Source organism: Larimichthys crocea, chromosome XI (genome assembly GCF_000972845.2).
Source record: "Larimichthys crocea isolate SSNF chromosome XI, L_crocea_2.0, whole genome shotgun sequence".
Lineage (NCBI taxonomy): Eukaryota > Metazoa > Chordata > Actinopteri > Sciaenidae > Larimichthys > Larimichthys crocea.
In genome coordinates, this window is record NC_040021.1 from 1,649,021 (window position 1) to 1,665,969 (window position 16,949).

General features: G+C 41.5%; 2 protein-coding genes across 3 annotated transcripts in view; both read right to left on the reverse strand.

The window, feature by feature from the left end:
• Positions 1 to 5: 5 nt before the first annotated feature.
• On the reverse strand, positions 6 to 8,177 carry tube1 (tubulin, epsilon 1). Of its 2 annotated transcripts, XM_010735893.3 has the most exons (12): positions 7,966 to 8,177; positions 7,755 to 7,828; positions 6,433 to 6,485; positions 6,279 to 6,336; positions 5,902 to 6,017; positions 4,320 to 4,441; positions 3,793 to 3,980; positions 3,524 to 3,696; positions 2,961 to 3,101; positions 1,514 to 1,654; positions 663 to 837; positions 6 to 230 (listed from the first exon to the last, which is right to left on the reverse strand). In XM_010735893.3, the coding sequence occupies exons 1-12, from the start codon at positions 7,988 to 7,990 to the stop codon at positions 72 to 74; spliced, it is 1,425 nt and encodes a 474-aa protein (XP_010734195.2). In that variant the 5' UTR covers positions 7,991 to 8,177; the 3' UTR covers positions 6 to 71. The 2 variants fall into 2 exon arrangements, with proteins under 2 accessions (XP_010734195.2, XP_027140380.1); XM_027284579.1 differs by lacking the exons at positions 7,755 to 7,828; positions 7,966 to 8,177 and adding an exon at positions 7,166 to 7,271.
• Positions 8,178 to 9,253: 1,076 nt separating this feature from the next.
• Positions 9,254 to 16,949, reverse strand: part of lama4 (laminin, alpha 4) — a 31,046-nt gene continuing 23,350 nt past the window's right edge. Inside the window, exons 31-40 of the mRNA XM_010735896.3 lie at positions 16,645 to 16,809; positions 16,371 to 16,524; positions 16,091 to 16,281; positions 15,770 to 15,959; positions 15,515 to 15,670; positions 13,336 to 13,495; positions 12,733 to 12,860; positions 12,546 to 12,639; positions 9,926 to 10,045; positions 9,254 to 9,841 (exon numbers count right to left, since the gene is read on the reverse strand). Of these exons, the coding sequence (XP_010734198.2) occupies positions 9,696 to 9,841; positions 9,926 to 10,045; positions 12,546 to 12,639; positions 12,733 to 12,860; positions 13,336 to 13,495; positions 15,515 to 15,670; positions 15,770 to 15,959; positions 16,091 to 16,281; positions 16,371 to 16,524; positions 16,645 to 16,809 (1,504 nt within the window). The 3' untranslated portion in view covers positions 9,254 to 9,695. The remainder of the gene's footprint in view (positions 9,842 to 9,925; positions 10,046 to 12,545; positions 12,640 to 12,732; positions 12,861 to 13,335; positions 13,496 to 15,514; positions 15,671 to 15,769; positions 15,960 to 16,090; positions 16,282 to 16,370; positions 16,525 to 16,644; positions 16,810 to 16,949) is intronic.

Here is a 16,949-nt window from a genome sequence, read left to right on the forward strand (position 1 = left end):
AAAAATAAATAAATAAAATTGCTGTACAAGCAGAGAGGATGGAGACACAGACAGCTACACAGTGTGGACCTTCATCTGGCGATGGGGAGTCTGGGTGCATCGGGCATGAGTCTCCTCTTGGTGGCATCCAGATGGTTATACTCTTCAATCAGTGAGCTGAGGGAGTCAACAGCCTCAGAGAAGAAACTCTGCTCCATCCCTTCCACATGCAGGTAGTGGTGTAAGTGAGCCTTCAAAGAACAGAGAGCAATGTGCTGATAAGTTATGAAGTCTGAATACAAACTATTCCAGAAAGCTATATATTCTTTTTGTTCTGGAAAGGAGGCAGTATAAATAAGAATATGACCTAACAACACCAACTTTAATTTGTATATGCTCACTAAGAAAGTGTACCTATTCAACCTTTACCCCATTTTTAAGGGGATTGAACTGGAAAATATAGATACTGCAGAAACTTCTTCCAGTAAGATTACAACTAAAACTTTCGATTACGTATGTAGTACTACAGTAAGTTTATTTAAACTTTTTTAGTGTAGGCTAGTAAAAAGTAAATCCTCTCATTTGACAAGATGTCCCCAGAAAACATTTGATGGTTTTATTTGTTAAATTAAATTGCTGAATCTTCTGAAAGCTCTAAAAACATGAAATGACTTAAAATGCACCTTCTTCCTGTAGAGCTTAGTAAAGCGTTCTTTCAGCTCCATGAATGTGGGCTTCACACATGTGTTGTTGGCCAGGGCTAACAGGGAGTGGGAGTGACCCACAGGAGGCACTGAACACAGGCCCGTCTTCCAGCCTTCCTGGTTCCACGAGACAAAGGGCAGCGAGGGCTTAAGTCTGAAGCAGGGAGAGAGTGTATTAAACTACAGAGTTCATGGGGGACCTAAAAGAACATTTTACATTTTAGAAAGAGTCTTAGCACCACTTATACACAGAAACAGTCATGAGCCCAGGCTTGTCTAGTCTTGATTTGTCTGAGCAACTTTTCAAAACTCAAAGATCAGTACTTCAGTGTACAATGAAATAAAATTAAGAGATAGAAATGAGCAAATATTCACATGCAAGTAGATTTAATCAGTCAAGACAAATGACAAATGATTCTTCTGGCAACAAAATAAAACCAGATTGGGGAATCTATTTTTTCACCAGAACTACAAAATTCACAGGGAGAATTATCCTTGAGTTTTTTGTTAAGCAATATTCCCGTGCTTGTCCTCCTGCTCCCCCCTTCCCTCCTCTTGACACCATGGTCACACAAAAATATGTGCTCTCACAGCAGCTTCTGTTTCAGTTTCTCTTGACAACATGCCACAGGGTCTGCAGGGAGAGCAGTGAAGGGAGAGCAGAGGAGAGGTGGGTGCTGAATGAACCAGTCATGAATCATTGCTGTCGGTGCTGAATGGGGTACTATATGGGAGAGTGAGTGTGAAGGTCATCTATGGGCCCTGTCAGGGTGGGTGTACCGACTCATCAGTTGTTCTGCCGCAGGAGGAGTAGGAGATGGTGCACTGACCTCTCGATGTTCCTGCGCAGGTCAGACACCTGCACGTTGCCCCTGACCATGAGGGCGCAGGCCAGGTAGAGGCTGTGCTTCGGGTCAGCTCGGATTAGCTGGTGGTCTTTACTGAAGGCGTCGCTGAACATCTGATCCAGTCTAGAAGGCACAGTTCAAGGAGACGGATGTTCACACCATGTTTCATTACAAACACTTCACAATACCAGATATTACATTTACATTTAACTTGCACATCATCTTTATAAACAGATATCTGCAGATGAACTGGTTACTGACTGTAGTACCATTGTAGATTGAGTGTTGACCAGTCAGGTTTGACTGGGCTCTGGCTGCTAGCAGGTAAACAGTCCATGTGGAAAGCAAAACAAGCAGAACACATTGGCCAAAATGCACTCTTGGAACCCATCAGCTATCATCTCTTGACAGATTCTTATTAGCTTAGGTTATCTGCATTCATAGGCAGATCAGATCAGACTCCCAGAAACTACATCATCTTGAGATGATCAATGGGTTCCGAGTCGGCTTGTACATAAAGTCTCTATTTACTGACTATAGTTGCTGCAATGGCTTTGCAGGAATTTCAGGTACAGAGTTAGACGGGGGGCCAAGGGGGTGATGTTTGAAAAAGTAGACTTTTTGTACCTTTATTTATCCAAGCACACTCTGCTGAGCGGGCAAGATATTTTTAAGCAACACCCTGCTCTACATTCATACAGTCACTTATATTCACCTCTGGGAGCTGCCCAGCACAACCACCACTCTCCTTGACCAATGAGAAGCTCCTCTGGAGCAGATGAGGTCTATACGGCTCACACAAGGCCACTTTCATGGCAGTGATGTTGGGCAGGAGGTTGAAGGGGAGGTGTGTGGTGGATCAAATGGTGCTTTTCCTGTAACAAGCCTTCAGCTTAAACTGTTACCACCATCCTACGTGATAAAATGAAAGCCAGCTTTGTGCTGGAAATGATCAGACCAAAAATATTTAGTATAGTCGACATGTTTTATAGCAGCCCACCCATAATTCTTATCATCTGTGAGGATATAATAGGACAGTAAATGTAAATGTTTTCAAATGACATGTGATTTGTTCATATTAACATCGATTATGATTGATCATTTTACAAACTTCAGTTTCCTGAAAAAAATATTCTAAGCCTTATTGAGTGTTTGCTATCCAGAGATGTATCTACTCCAGCAGTGCAGTAAACATTAATACATTTGTCATATCATAAAATTTAGATATCACAAAAATATTTTTATTTGTATTGTGTGTATGGTGAACTCCATCACTGGAGAGAGTTCCTGTCTCATTTATCACTACAGTCAACACGAGGCATGTGTTGAGGGAATGATGGAGTTCATGTAAACTCAATACCCGGACCTCTGCCCCATTCAAAACAACTGAGAGATGAAAAATAGCTGCAGTGACAGCCAGATAGCAGACCTTCTCGTGGGGACACTGACATCTGCCAGTGTGTAGAGAGGGGTGAGGCTTGGCACCAGGTAGTGTAAACGAGGGAAGGGGACCAGGTTCATGGCAATCTCATTCAGATCCATGTTGAGAGATCCCTCAAAACGAGCAGAGCTGCAACAAACCAAACATAAGAAACTTTTAGGGACATGGACAAAACAGATTTAACAGGAGATTCATCGTGATTTTTCATAAAACACTCACTGTAGAACAATGTAATGCTCATTAGTGTTAACCTATTGTACATCTGCACTGCCTCCCTCATGTTTAAACTTTAGATAATTCATAAACTTCTCTCACTTCAGATGACGCTGCTGTGCTTATTGATAAATTAACGAGTATGAATCTGCTTTAAACTTTGGATGAGTAGTGGAGACCGAAGAATCAGAAGAAAATGTTCAGTAAGTTTGTGAGAAAATGTACAAAATAAAAACATTTAGTCACAACATAAACATGTTAAAATAAACATTGTGAGACAGGTCTCTTTCCCTAAGCATACAGTGTCTACTGTATATGAGCAAACAGTGATACTATACCTGGTAATATTGAGCAACAGGTTAGCCACAATGTTATTCATGGCATCAAAGGGCTTCTCTGGCCCACTGAGCCCGCCCCGCCCAGAGATGATGGCGCTGTCTCTCTTGATCACCGACCCTGGCTTTCCACTGTGAGACATTTGTTTAATCTTGTTCACAATGTCGACCAACGACTGGAGGAGAAGTGAACGAGAACAGAAACTCATCTTACTTGATGCTTTCAGTGTTGTGCAGAGAGAGGAAAAATGAAACATTTACGAAGCTCAAACCTGGTTTTCAACAGGCAGGACACAGTCAGCGTGCTCTGTGAGCTCCCTCATGGCCAGGACGCTGTTGTAGGGAGAGGTGATGACATCATCCTCCGCAGACGGATAGATGGAGGTGACAATACGACAAACCTCAGGGAACTCCTCCTCCAGCAGGCTCAGCACTCTGGTGCCCAGGCCAGAGCCCGTTCCTTAAATTCAGCATCAATAGATTTACTTTCTGTTGGAACCTGACTTCTTCACTGCTTTGTTTAGAGGATTTGAAACATGGCTGAAATGCTCTGAAATATTTGCACACAAGGTACATAAATAAAATCAGAAAGCAGGGTCTCGGATCACTAATACCAACGTCAACATGGAAAGATCAGTGATGCCCAAACAAAGCTTGTTGAAATTGCTGGAGCTGAGATTAAGAATGACAGGAAAGGCAATCACACACAAACTGTATAATAGTCATTTATAGAGGCAAATTTTCAGACCTTCAAGTCAGTGTTTCTAAACATAAATGGGAGCAAGTCTTTGTGTCTTACCTCCTCCCATAGAGTGAATGAGAAAGAAGCACTGCAGACAGTCACAGTGTTCTGCCGCCTTCCTCAGCTTATCCACTATCTGCTCCCTGTAGGCTGAACCGTACGTCATGTGTCCAACTGCCCTGGAGAAGAACAAGAAGCAGCATGATGATGAAAGGTTTAAAACAATGTCCTAAAACAATTTCTTTCAGTCACATACAAACGCTTTTTTTTTTTCAAATTTTCAACATTTAAATGTGACAGACAAGCTCAGTTTGTTTGACAGAGAAATTCAAAGCAGGGTATGTATGGTATGTGCAGGATTTTCAAACATGTTTCACAGAGAATGCTATAACTAAAGTAAAATAAAATCTGATGATCATAAAAGTTTAAAAGTCAGTTATTTTTGCACCTGAACTCAGAATAAGAAGCCAAGCAGCTCTAACATAACTCATATAGATATATTATAAGATATATTATTATACATATTAAAAAATTCACCCCCACTGGCTGACAACGACAACTCCACCTGACAAGCACGACATTGTTTCTTTTTATAATGTCTGTCAGGCTGAAACATACAAAGGGAATACTGACCAGCACTACTGACCTTTCCCCCAAATAACACTTGAGAAAGGGCAAAGAGGAAGCCACTAGTGACGTAAGTCTTACATTAGATTGTGCTATATACTGTATATACACAATATATATTATACTGCATTTTTTACTGTACCTTTAACTGGAATAAAGTCACTATGCCATGCCTCAAAGCTAAAAGGTGACATAGCTTTCTGTTGCTTCTCCCAGACTCAGGATTAGCCTCCCATCCCACATTACGTCCTGTTCCACCACTGACAGTTTTACATCTATTTTAAAGATTTACCATTTTTGTCTAAGGGCTCCCTGTGGTTTTTGTCGAGTCCGCTCTTCATTCATCTCCAACGCCTTCTTACTGCATTTTAATATGTTGCTGGTCTTCTTCTTTCCTGACTTTTTTATTCTTTGATTCAGATTTCATCATGTTAGTGGTTTTCCATGTTTAGTCCTGTCTTCTTTGTACCCGTACATTACTGTATCTGTTTTGTACTATTCCTTTTATCATGTACTGGATACCTGTACTGAGGCAGATTCTAACCCTGTCTGCCTCGACTGGAAAGCACTTTGGCTCAACTCATGTTGTTTTAAATGTGCTAAACTGACTTGACTATACGGTTGGGTATTTGAGCTGTATAAATAGCAGGTTTTAACTCTTCCAGCCAAGGTAAAAAAAATATTTAACTTTCATAAAATTGCTCTGGCAGTCCAATTTCATTGATTCAACCCCACAACACACTATTCCAACTCTGTGACATAATGGCACATTTCAAATTCAAGTTCAGTATAACTGTCACATGTATTCATAAAGGTCAAATCAAAGTGAAATGTTCTGTGAGCTCCCACAATTGCTTCCATTAAAAAGTGTAAAAGAACTAATAATAATAACAATGAGTGAATGGTTGATTTAAAAAAGACTGCAAATAAGGTCAATTAAAAATATAATTTCAAGAGTCGTTGACAGACATGAGCTGGTGAGCAGAAGTCCTGTGGCTAGTCTGTCTCTCACCAGTTGTTGCCAGAACCTGACACGTCTGTGAGGAGCTGAGTGCTGTCGAACACTTCTCTCAGTGGGCCCTGCAGGATCTCATTGACCACACCTTCCTCCATGTCCACCAGCACCGCCTGTGGATTCAAATATGCGAGCATGAGGACAACACGTATATTTCATTTCTACAGTATTATACTCTGACCACATGCCTTTGACCCCCTGCCATCACTCCATAACTCTTCTTTGTAACCTTAACCAATGGATGCCAAACCTTTCATTACGCAGACTTCAAACCTGACCTAGACTCTAAAATAAGCTGTTACCACTGTGAAGACCAGAAGATGTGAAGAAAAAAAGTTCTCCCAAGCTGTTTTCTGGTAATGGGTAGAACTTACTCTGGCCTTCAGATGTTGGATTCTTCCACCAACACCACAGGCTCTGCTATCACTTTTCCTGGAAAAAGCACAGAAAATAGAAAAGGACATTTGGAACCACTGCATGAAGGCACAGCCCATGTAACAGCTACAGGATGAAAACAGGTGTGTTTACCTGGTGTCCACATTTCGGAAAAAACTACTGAGGGCCTCATCATACAATCCTTTCTGAAGAGGGGAAAGACACAGGATATTAGAGGAACTCTTAGAAATCATGGGAGCTGATAACAATGTCTAAATGTTCTTATACGATGAGTTAGGGCACAAACAGAACAGGCACTGACCCTGATTACAACAAGGATTTGTGACTCCATTTAATCTGTTATTGGGTGATCCATGCCAATGTTCCCTAATGGCACTCAGTTTTGTAAACCATGACTCAATAGAGTGACGTTTAAAAATGAAAATTCTTGGGCTGCCAGTTAGTTCAGTAGGTAGAGCGTGCACCCCAACTTGGTGCAGGGTTCAACTCCAACCTGTGGAACCTCTGCTGAATGTCATTCTCCACCCCCAAGAGTGGAACTTCATACATGTGCAATTAGGGATGCAACATCTATTTTCTAGATTAATTGAATTTGCAAAAAGCTTCTGACCATGTTGAGGCCTTTAAATGTCTTGTCAGCCTTAAACCCAAAAATATTCAGTTTATATGATATAACGAGGCTATAAACAGCATTTTCTGCCATTTCTGCATTAGGAATTACTTAAACAAAATAAATCATCTGAATAGTTGCTCTAGTAGCTCTATGTGCAATATGACAGTCCCCTTCAGGGATGCAACTAACTAAGAACATTGCTGATAACAATTTCTTAAAAGGCCCATGTTGAATCAGATAGCATTTTCTCACCTTGCCTAAAACACAAAGATCTATAATAGACTAAAAGTCAAATAAAACGTTTGTACAGCTGGAGCCAGCACATGTTTCATATATGAGAAAAAAGTGTCAATTATCAAAACCGTTGGTGGTAATTTTATGTCAGCTGACTAATTAAGCCCCTCAGACTGAGACATACACAGTAAATGATGTGTCAAATATGTCCTCAATAGGCTGATAGTAGGGTAACTACAGGTGTTTCCAATCATACTAATTAAGGCTCCATTCCATTTATTGCAGCAGAGCCTTTCCAGTGAGCCAACATGCAGCACAGCAGAACCCTGACACTGTTTGACCTGAATGGAACTGAACCTTAATTAGTATCATTGGTAACACCTGTGTCTGTCCTATTACGTGTCCTAACGGCTGCTGTGAAAAAGGTCCGCTGAATTTTTTAACGCTGGCTGCTATCATTATTATAATATACATTATACTGTTATTAATGACAGCTGTGACAGGTCAGCATGTCTGCTGAGACAAGGTTTAGGTCCCGACATGTTGTTCGGAGTATCGTGTGTGTGTGTGTGTGTGTGTGTGTGTGTGTGTGTGTACTAGCACTTACTTTGTTGACATGCGCATGTTCTCGCAAAGCCAGATCCCAGAACCTGCAGCCGACCTGGTTTCCACACTGTCCGACTGAAGACCAAGTTTCATTAGCAATGTTTACGTCAATACGTCTTCATTAAAACAACCGTAAGATAACCCAGGAGCTACCTACAGGGCAGCAAATGACAGCTAGCTGTTAGCTGTAGCACTTCACAGACTGTACTCACCTTGGACGACAACCGACTGCGTCATGGCGGCGGGAACACACGGACTAATCCGTGCTGTGTTTGAACATTTCTACACAGCTGTTCATTAAAATCAACTTTTCAAAAGACTTTGAACGCGACTTCAAACTCGCGCCTCCACTTTGTTTGGTCGACTGCTGATGACGACGTATTACCATGGAAACGGCGTATTTGGTTACGTAGAACGTGAACCGCCGCAACAGGAGCTGCTCGTCATCGTTTCACGTGTCTGTCTGTTTAATGTATTTATGTCTAAACTAATCAGGTTAATGCAGATAAACGTCTTATGGAAGAGATATTTCCGTAGAGTCCGTAAAATGCACATTATGAGAGGAATCACTTCTGTATCTTTAACTGTATTATGATGTTATAAATGCTACATGACGTCAAATGAATGAATCAATATAAAATTAGTGAATATGGTGCACTGTTCATTGATTACCTAAGTATTATGGACGAAGATGAATGCCACACGCTCATGTTTTTTTCTCATCCTCTATTAGTTTGGAAAAATCCAACACAGCAGAGGGCAGTGTTTCCATGTTTATCTCAAGTAACAGTCTACAGACCGTGACAACAGACAGCCAACATAAATAACAAATAATTGAATATGTGTAGATTTTACAACAGGAATAAAACTAAAGAAATTGCTGAAGTCAATGGTGAGGTCAGGAGTTCAAAAAGTGTTCAGGAGCCTCTGATGTCTCATGCTGTATTATTTATTGACGCTTGGCCAAGGAGAATTAGACACTGGCACCTAGTCAAAGACAAACAATTAATATTGCCGAGGACCTCAAGGCCCACACGTGACCTTGTGTTACCTAAGGATAGAAAATTCCATAACAAAAATCACTTGAATATGTCTATCCAGGCAGCAGCTCAGTTTTGGTGTCCCTGATGTTACAAAAATGTAATCAGCACTCAAAAACAACAAGAAAATGACTGAAACCTTCTATGACTCCGATGACATCTGCATTATTCTTTGCAGTTATCTACTGGGGAGGGGCAAGCATGGAGAGAGACAGGAAAAGACTCAAAAAACTGGGGCCGGCTCTGTCCTGGACTGCCCCCTAGACTCCATAGAGGAAGAGGGGGAGAGGAGGATGTTAGCAAAGATGACATCCATCATGAACAGCTCCTCTTACCACCTGCGTGAGACTGTGGGGGCTCCTTCAGCAAGTTTAACTAAAGTCATGCTTTGTCTTCTTATTTTTTTGAAACACTGCAATATTGACTTTGAATAATACAAAGAAAAAAGCCAAGCTTTACATGGATGTAAAATATTTGTTTTATTTATCAGAAATAAACCAGTACAAAAAGGACATTTTTGAACACAAGCTTGTAGAAAAAATGTGACATTCAGGTGATAAAGAATTCTCTTCTTCTACAGAGAAATAATTGTAGTCTAAATTTCAGGACACTGTAGGTTTGTCAGGATGGTACTGAACCTGAAATCTGCTCACATTCTCTTTAAGTGATGGTTTCTTTTCTGGATATTATTTTTAACTTGGGCGATTTGGTCGTTTTCTAGGGATGAGACATATCATGTAAAACAATGAACATGAAATGACAAAAGACAAAAACAAGGACAAATATCTGACAACAGGTGAAAGCAACAGTGACAGTACTTCTCTCAACGGTTATGTTTGACACACACAGAGGGTTTTAATGTTTGGTCAGTGCTGTATTGGGGACAATGATGGCGTGAAGTTTTATGCTGCTGGACAGGTTCCAACGCTGACTGCTCCACTGACCAGGACAGCTTTGCTGAAGCTCACTTGGCTGTTATTGATGGTCAGGTTCCTCATGCAGCCCACGTAGGCCTTCCTGGTTGCAACGCCATCTGGGAGGAAAAGATCTGGGAGGAGGAAGAGTGCATCACATGATTAGAGAGATGTGCAGTCAGTATAACAGAAGAAAAACAAATGTGTTCCTGGCTCACCTGGAGCTCCACCAATGAACACGGGCTTCTTGGTATCTGTGGAGCTTGGGTTCAGAGGTCCCACAACATGGTTGACCTCAGAGTCCACATCCAGCTGGACAACATTGGCATCCCGGATCACTAAGATCAATGAGGACAGAAAAGAGTTTAGCCTAAAAAGTCCTGCATTTAAAAGTACTTAAGTACAAATGAGCAACTTGAAACCATGAAAGCAGAGTTTTAAAGAGGCACATCACCTATTTTACACACTGAAGGATATACTGTCTATTCTTTTGATGCCTGAACATTGTTTATATTCGCTGCCTGTCCGTACATGTGTTGTTGAACTCTTGGCTTTGAGGAAGCCACTGAAACAGATGTTTTTCTCATTTACATCAGTGAGTAAAGGTGATTTATTTTGACCAAACCAGAGTGATTGTTGGAAAGACAGTGGAACGGATAACATCATGTTTTTTTGGTGTTTCTGTCCACTTTGAATAAAGTTGCAAAGTTTACAAGGTAAAATTACCATTTTTGTCAATGGAGTGACACCTATTTCTGGTTAAATAAAAGCTTTATCTCTGTTCTGTTCCTTTTCATCACATTGTCACACACAGAATAAGAATCAGAGCCTGTCAGTGGTAAGAACAACAGCAGCCTGTTTTGAGAATATTTACACATCTGATTTATTATTTTAACAGTGAGTTTTATTTTCTTACTGTGCAGTTGGTGTTTTAGGATTATCTAGATAATCTAGTAAAATTACAGTTTCTGTCAGTGAAGTCTGGTCGTATAGAAAACCTTTAAGATGATTTCCTCAAACGTCATAGTTAGAACTCCTCAGTCTGTGAAAACAGCTGTAGAGTTTCTTCTATGGCTCTGGAGGGAGCTTTAAAAACCTCATAGTGATGTCATCAGGACGATCTTTACTTTGGCCTGGAGCCTGCACATTTGTAACAGGAAGCCTGCATTTTAAACCGTGGGAATAGACTTTGAAATAAAATACATGAGAATTCAGCCTCAATGGGAGGTCTAGTTTTATGTCAAAAGGCCATTGCTGAGTTGCATTATGGGAGGTGTAGGATCTCTCTGGAGCTTGAACCATATTAGAGTCTAAATGTCAAGATATTTAACATTTTAAAGAATAGTACTAAATCACTGGAGTACAGTAATTGAGTAAATCAGTCAGCGAGTGTCCAAAACATGATTTAAATCCTTTTATGAGTTATAGATTTGTTTTGATGACAATGTGGAAAAAAATCCAACTGTATTTAAAATCCCCATGTAAAGCATGACTTGCAGCATGAGGTTTATTTTTGGCAATGCTAATCAGTGAAAGGCAAAGTCACAGCAGCGCAATATTTGTGCTGACTTCATGTTGGTGCTTGAAAAATAATGATGGGCAGCTGAGGGCCTGAGCTGAGAGCTGTTACATCATTTTTTAATCCTTGGTTAACAGCGGCAAAACTCACGGTTTTGTGAATGGTGTGTGAGATCAAGTGGTCCTAGAAACGACTGACCAGTGCTGACAAAGTTAAGAGCCGTAAAACAAACTTTAAAAAAACAGTGAAGCTGTGCGTTGACAGCATTTCATACTGTGCAGAGGGCTGTGTGAAGCTTTCAACCAGGGTCTATAAAAGGTCTGTTGTGCAGCTCAAGCCATGACTTTGTTGAGTTTTTACTTTATTTTGTTATATTGATATGTTATATATTATATAATCATTTGTTATATTATGTCTGTATTTTATGCCTTATGCACTGCTGTTCAAAGATGTCTCCTCTATGAGGCTGCTACATAAACACATTTTTACTTTGCTTCTGCATTAACATCACTGATGTGACAGATTTAGCAATGTTGTAGTCAAGCCCAACTAAAAGTCATGACCAAGACCAGAGTGTATCAAGACAAAGACAAGACCAAGACTTTGAGGGGTTGAGACCAAGTCAAGATCAAAACAAAGGTATTGCGAGACCAAGGCAAGATCAAGACCAGACGGTATATAGCCTACTTACAGTAGGTAGCTAATATTCATGAAACTTCTTTGTGGTTTAGGGAACCACATTGTATTCCTACTCCCAGACAGTTAACAAATAAATCAGAAAATACACAGGCAATTAAATGATATCTCCACAGTTTTGGTCTTCAACTCAAATCTAGATTCCTCTTGGTCTGAGATGAGACCGAGTAAAAATGCAGTTGATTCCGAGACAAGACTGAGGCCTTTAAAAAGAGGTCTTGAGCCTGGTTTGAAGACCTAGACCGATCAAAGCACTACAACAATGTTATTTAGTATACTTGTTACGTACATGCAGAACCATTCAACAGAATAAAATGTTGAAAGGACATATCTGAAAAAATAAATCATAGCTATTGTTGACAACTTTTCAGCGTTCCTCTCTGTCTCTTGGCCTTTTGAAGCTTTATTTGACAGAGACAGCTGAAGAGTGACAGGAATGTGGGGAGAGAGAGACAGGGAATGACATGCAGGAAAGAGCCACAGGTTGGATTCAAACCCTGGGCTTCCACAGCAAGGACTGAGCCTTTGTACATGGGGCGGCTGCTCTACCAACTGAGCTAAACACCGCCCCTCTGTCATGATTTCTTTTAATTGGATTTGAGTATTAATTCAGAAGTTCTCACCAGTGATTCTGTGCCAGTTGCCATCACACAGACTCTGTCTCGGTGCCACCTTTGTGAAGAACTCATGAGACCCATCGTTCACAAGAACCACCACCTGCAAACACACACTAATGCTGTATCCACACTTTCTGAGGAGAAGATGCATTTTTGATGAGCATAACCTGACCTGAGTGTGCAGATGACTTACCTCCCCTTGATGAATGTATATAGTGAAATATCCGTCTGCTGAGCGCACATGCAGTAGCACCCCAGATGCCACACGGGGGCGCACCTCCATCACCAACTCAAACCTTAGCCCCAGGTCAAACGTTTCATCTGAGGGTGACAAAAGAGCAAGATGAAGTGACTTGTGGGTAGCTTATCCTCTCCGGACCTCACCTTTTTGTCGCATTAATCAGTCATGTTTCTCCGTGGTGTGTGCATGTGTGAAATTACTCTACTCGTCCAACAGCTGCAGCTCAGTTCCTCTGGGCTCTAGACCCCCACACCCCCCATCCTCTCAGCAGAGACCCAGTTTCACCACAGCTGCACTGAGGGTATCGCATTCCCTCGCCCAACCAAACTCTCTCCATGCACACGGAATGGTGAAAGACCAGAGGGGTTTGTGAGTTTTCCAAAAGGAAATCTAATGAGCCATGTAATGTGACAGATGTTCAGTTTGCAAAGAGTTGTGGATGGTGCCAAACACACATGGTGTTACATTTGAAAAGAAAGATTGAACACTTTAGTTTAAAAGCTGTTGGAAAAGGCCTGTGTCTTTTTTTCCCATTAAAAAATACTAAAAATGTACCAAGCACGATGTATCCTCCTTCCTCTGAGAAGTATGTTCCCGCCTCAGAGAATCCCTCGAAGCATGGAGTGACCCCGAAAGTCTCCACCGTGGAGGACAGCCACTGGCCGTCGAGCTGAAGGTTCTTCAAACAACCGGTAAAACTGTACGCAGAGTTTTTCTGAAGAGACGACACATATCATAATATCAACAAATAAAACACAATTCTCCAGTTCAATACATAGTCATGCCAGCAATTTAGCATAGCTAACTTTAGATAGATATGACTTTGACTCAGAGTCACCTTGCTGACTTTATGACTCTTTAAAGCTGCACTGGTCATTATTTTTACAATAACAATGGGTGAAATGACAATGTACAATGTGAAAGAAAACCAATACTGCTTTAAAAGAATCAGAGGATGTCTTCCTGTTGAGTTCTAAGGGGAAGAGGGTCACAATGGTGACTTCCTGCTGTCTGTGGGAACAGCACAGCTGGATGTCTGCCGGTATGCTCCGGAAGATTCCAAAGAGGTTATAAATTACAGAGATTTGTGAGAGCGTACTGTTTTATTCAGAGCAATAGACCTTCATAGAATATTCATGTGTTCCATTTGACCCATGCTGTGTGTCTTTAAAGTTAAATCTTTTCCAAGTATAAATCTGCACGACCACAGAGACATTTTTATTTGAGAGTGAGGCTCTGCCTCAGACTTCTGATCAAATAAACAGAGTCAGCATATTACAATTCATCCAGTCGTGCCATGATCAATCAGAACAATAATACAAAACTATCTGAATGTATGCACCTCAGTCTCCTCATATAGAGCACTTTGAATTCAGCTTTTCATATAGAACACTGCCCTTCAACATTAAGCATGTCACATTTGGAATAGGAGAGTGCATTGACGCCTCTGTCGCCTCACAGCAAGAAGTTTGTTTGAAAAGTGCACAGCATACTTAATGTTACATTTTATATGGTGTATATTTAATTCCTGAAGTGCCCTACATGAAATTCTCAATAGGAGGTGTAGTGCTTTATATGAAATGCAATGCATACATTCAGAAACTCCACACAGAGGTTCAAACCAGGAACCTCATGTCTGCGTTGGTTCTCTCCGCTTACTCCGGCTTCCTGACTGCATTCAATTGTCCATAGGTGTGAATGTGGGTGTGAATGGTTGTTTGTCTCTGTGTGTTAGTGCTGCAACAGGGTGTCCCCAGCCTCTCACCTAAATCCAGCTGGGGTCGGCGACTCAGAGGAAAGCAGTTATGGAAAATGGGTGAATGTATATTCAGTATATACATAGATGGATGTATCTGAGCTACATACAAAAGTAAACGTAATGCCTATTTGTATTCATATTTTGTATTCATATTTATATTTTATGGTACATTTTTTATAATATGATAAGTTAGACAGATGCACCTAGATCCAACCATCTGTGTATATGCAAAATATGATGTTATGTTTGATAAGTGATGCTTTGTATGAAATTAATTATGATGTGCTTCAAATGCACTGCATTTATTCTGATATTCTGTTACTGCTGTAATTGCTTAAATGCAACAGGTAGGGTAAGTCATGACTGGATGGATTGTGGGTACTTAAAAGAGCAGGGTGCAGGATATAAGGGCATCTAGTGTAATTGATGATCGTAACCCCCTCACCACACCCTTTGCTTCCTAGCATGAAACTATGGTAGAATGTAAAAGGCCCAATCTATACCAGTGCTTAGTTTGTCCATTCTGGGCTACTGTAGAACCATGGAGGTTCAACATGGCGCACTGTGGCAGACCTGCGGCATCTTTGGATAGAAAATGCTCATTCTATGGCCACAAAAATATAAGAATTCTGATTTTCAGATGCCTCATAAGCTGAGTTAAGTGTGGAGCTCTACATGCTTCTCGCCCTGACTGGTCACCATTTTGGACATGCAGCGCAGGTGGAGGGAGCACCGGTATTATGAAAAAGGAGTCAAGGAAGTTGCTGGAGCTGAATCAATAAGGGTGAATACTGCAATGTGCAAGTCTCAGTGTGCGTATGTTTTACATTTATATTTTCAAATGTTGGCGGTAAAATGTTGTGACAGTCATTTCTGGTAAGGTCACAACAGCCGTACACGAACTGAAACGACACTACCTTGCTGAAATAAGTGCACTATGCCAGGGGGTACATAGTGTAGACATTTAACACATACCGGAACATTCTTCTGGGCTCTCCCTGGAGGGACTCCTCCGACATAGATGGGACTGCTCACTCGCCAGGAGACGTCGCTTCCCTGAGCTCTGCCATCCAGCACTGTCAGCCCATCAATTATTAACCGGCCCATACTCCCATCATGGATAAAAATAACCTTCAGTAGGAGAAGAGGACAGGTTGTCACTGTAAAAATGGTTGACACATAACTTAACATGCATGCACCCATGTGTGCATACAGATTGAGAGAACTTACATTGTGCCATGCACCGTCATTGTATTTCTCCTCACTCCTGATTCTGACTCTTTGGTCTGCTACATTGAAGGTGTACACAAGCTTCCCATGGGCCAGGAAGAGAGCCATGAAGTTGTCCTCTTGGACATCAGATACATAAAAGATGAGGCCAAAGGACGAGTTGGTCTTCAGGGACAAGGAGAAGTGGGACCTGGGAGGTGGTAGGTGCATTTAGTCAAGCGTGCAGACAGAAAGAATTCTTTGAAAGTACATGTGCAGAGTGAGCTTTTGACCAGACGTGACCTCGAGGTTACTTGTAAAGAGTTCTTCGTGTGACATTACCTCTCAGAAAGGGAGTCTGGGAGTTCTGTGTAGTGCTGCCTGCTGTTGGCAATGCCGCCGTAGTGGAAGGCTTGGCGGGTGGCTCTGGGACTTGAGGAGAGGTAGCAGGGCTCTGCGTTCACCTCTGATGGCTCCTGGTCATCACTCTTGAGTTCCATCAGCCCCATAGGGAGGCTGGACTCCCTGCTAACCTGTGAGAGTATTTATTGGATGTCAAAATGGTCCAGATTATTGCACTCAAAAAATCCTCCATAAAATCATATCATATCAATCACATTACCTTGTGCGATTGGCTCTGTCTGCCTCCAGATGTGTGCTCCCTTTGCCTTGACAGCAGAGCAGCAGGGGGACGCTGGACTGGACACTCCTGCAGAGAGGTCTTGACATTCTCTGTGTACCGCTGGAAGTCCTCAGGCTCAATGTCCCGGTCCTGTCTATGGAAATACAGACAGAAAGACAGCTGCTCTCAACACTCCAACACGTCTCCATAGTAACAAATTCCATGTTCATACCCTCTTATTCTTTGCAGTAGTGGCTGTTCATTGGTCATTTACCTGTTGATGTAGGCGTAGCTGATGCAGCCTGTGAAGTTCTTGAAGCTGCTGCTTGGAGACCCTCCATAGTAGAAGGTCTTCACAGCAGAACCTGATGTGGATCTTGTGGCTGATGATGGACGTTTCTTGTCCTGCTTGTCTTTGTCATCCACCAATATTGAATACCTGAAGTGAACAGTACAATCAGTCAGTCATTGTTTTCTTTTCTAACTTCTACTTCCTGGTGATACTCAGGGTGGTGAACTGGATGTAACGTTCAATAAAGCCACATTGCTATGACAGGATTTCCCGTTTGTGCTGGCTCA

Coding starts and splice junctions, on each gene's coding strand:
- tube1 (XM_010735893.3), bottom strand. CDS start 7,990: ATGACGCAGTCGGTTGTCGTCCAAG. Junction 6,486..7,754: donor AACATGCGCATGTCAACAAA/GTAAGTGCTAGT, acceptor TCCCCTCTTCAG/AAAGGATTGTATGATGAGGC. Junction 838..1,513: donor CTGCGCAGGAACATCGAGAG/GTCAGTGCACCA, acceptor TCCCTGCTTCAG/ACTTAAGCCCTCGCTGCCCT.